The 1,128-nt window shown below is 62.8% G+C and overlaps 1 protein-coding gene across 1 annotated transcript in view; it reads left to right on the top strand.

Moving 5' to 3' along the window:
* The window catches only part of AARS (alanyl-tRNA synthetase), a 17,096-nt gene extending 16,298 nt beyond the window's left edge, over positions 1–798 (top strand). The window contains exon 20 of the mRNA XM_009892400.1: positions 560–798. Coding sequence (XP_009890702.1) covers positions 560–745 — 186 coding nt within the window. The 3' untranslated portion in view covers positions 746–798. The remainder of the gene's footprint in view (positions 1–559) is intronic.
* The last annotated feature ends 330 nt before the right edge of the window (positions 799–1,128 follow it).

Raw genomic sequence — 1,128 nt, 5'->3', positions numbered from 1 at the left:
AAGGGACCTTGAAGATCATCCAGTGCCACCCCCCTGCCCTGGGCAGGGACACCTCCCACCAGCCCAGGTTGCTCCAAGCCCCGTCCAACCTGGCCTTGAACACCTCCAGGGATGGGGCAGCCACAGCTTCTCGGGGCAACCTGCCCCAGGGGATCACCACCCGCACAGCAAAGAATTTCTTCCTAATGTCTAATCTGAGTTTCCCCTCTTTCAGTGTAAAACCATTCCCCCTCGTCCCACGGCTCCCCTCCCTGATCCAGAGTCCCTCCCCAGCTCTCCTGGAGCCCCTTTAGGCACTGGAAGGGGCTCTGAGGTCTCCCCTTTTTCGCCTTCTCTTCTCCAGGCTGAACCCCCCCAACTCTCCCAGCCTGTCCTCCCAGCAGAGGGGCTCCAGCCCTCCCAGCATCTCCGTGCCCTCCTCCGGCCCCGCTCCAACAGCTCCGTGTCCTTCTGCTGGTGGGACCCCCCGAGCTGGAGGCAGCACTGCAGGGCTGTGAGTGTGAGACAGAGCTGCCTCTATTATTTATTTTGTTTGTTTGTTTGTTTCTGTTCCTCCCAGGAGACCGCGAACAAGGGCCTGAAGGCCAGCCAGTGGGTGCAGGAGGTGTCTGGCCTGATGGACGGCAAAGGTGGTGGGAAGGACGTTTCGGCGCAGGCCACGGGCAAGAACGTGGGCTGTTTGCAGGAAGCCCTAAAACTGGCCACGGACTTTGCCCGGCTCCGGCTGGGAGAGCTGAAAAACTGATATATCCCCCCCGTCTCCTCGGCTCCCCAACTCCCGTCCCCCTCCTGCTGCTGAGCCGCCACCCGCCTTCCCTATGCATAAAGAGAATAAAGCGACTAAAGGCAGCGTCGGGTCTGCTGGAGGGGGCGGGACGGGTTCCCCTTCCTCCTCCCCTTCCTCCTCCCCTTCCTCCTCCCCTTCCTCCTCCCCTTCCTCCTCCCCTTCCTCCTCCCCTTCCTCCTCCCCTTCCTCCTCCCCTTCCTCCTCCCCTTCCTCCTCCCCTTCCTCCTCCCCTTCCTCCTCCCCTTCCTCCTCCCCTTCCTCCTCCCCTTCCTCCTCCCCTTCCTCCTCCCCTTCCTCCTCCCCTTCCTCCTCCCCGTCCCCCTCCCCTTCCCCCTGCCCGT

This window comes from Charadrius vociferus, unplaced genomic scaffold, assembly GCF_000708025.1.
Source record: "Charadrius vociferus isolate BGI_N301 unplaced genomic scaffold, ASM70802v2 scaffold1429, whole genome shotgun sequence".
NCBI classification, from domain to species: domain Eukaryota; kingdom Metazoa; phylum Chordata; class Aves; order Charadriiformes; family Charadriidae; genus Charadrius; species Charadrius vociferus.
Note: the sequence above shows the minus strand (reverse complement) of the source record. Positions and strands in the feature narration are given on the sequence as shown.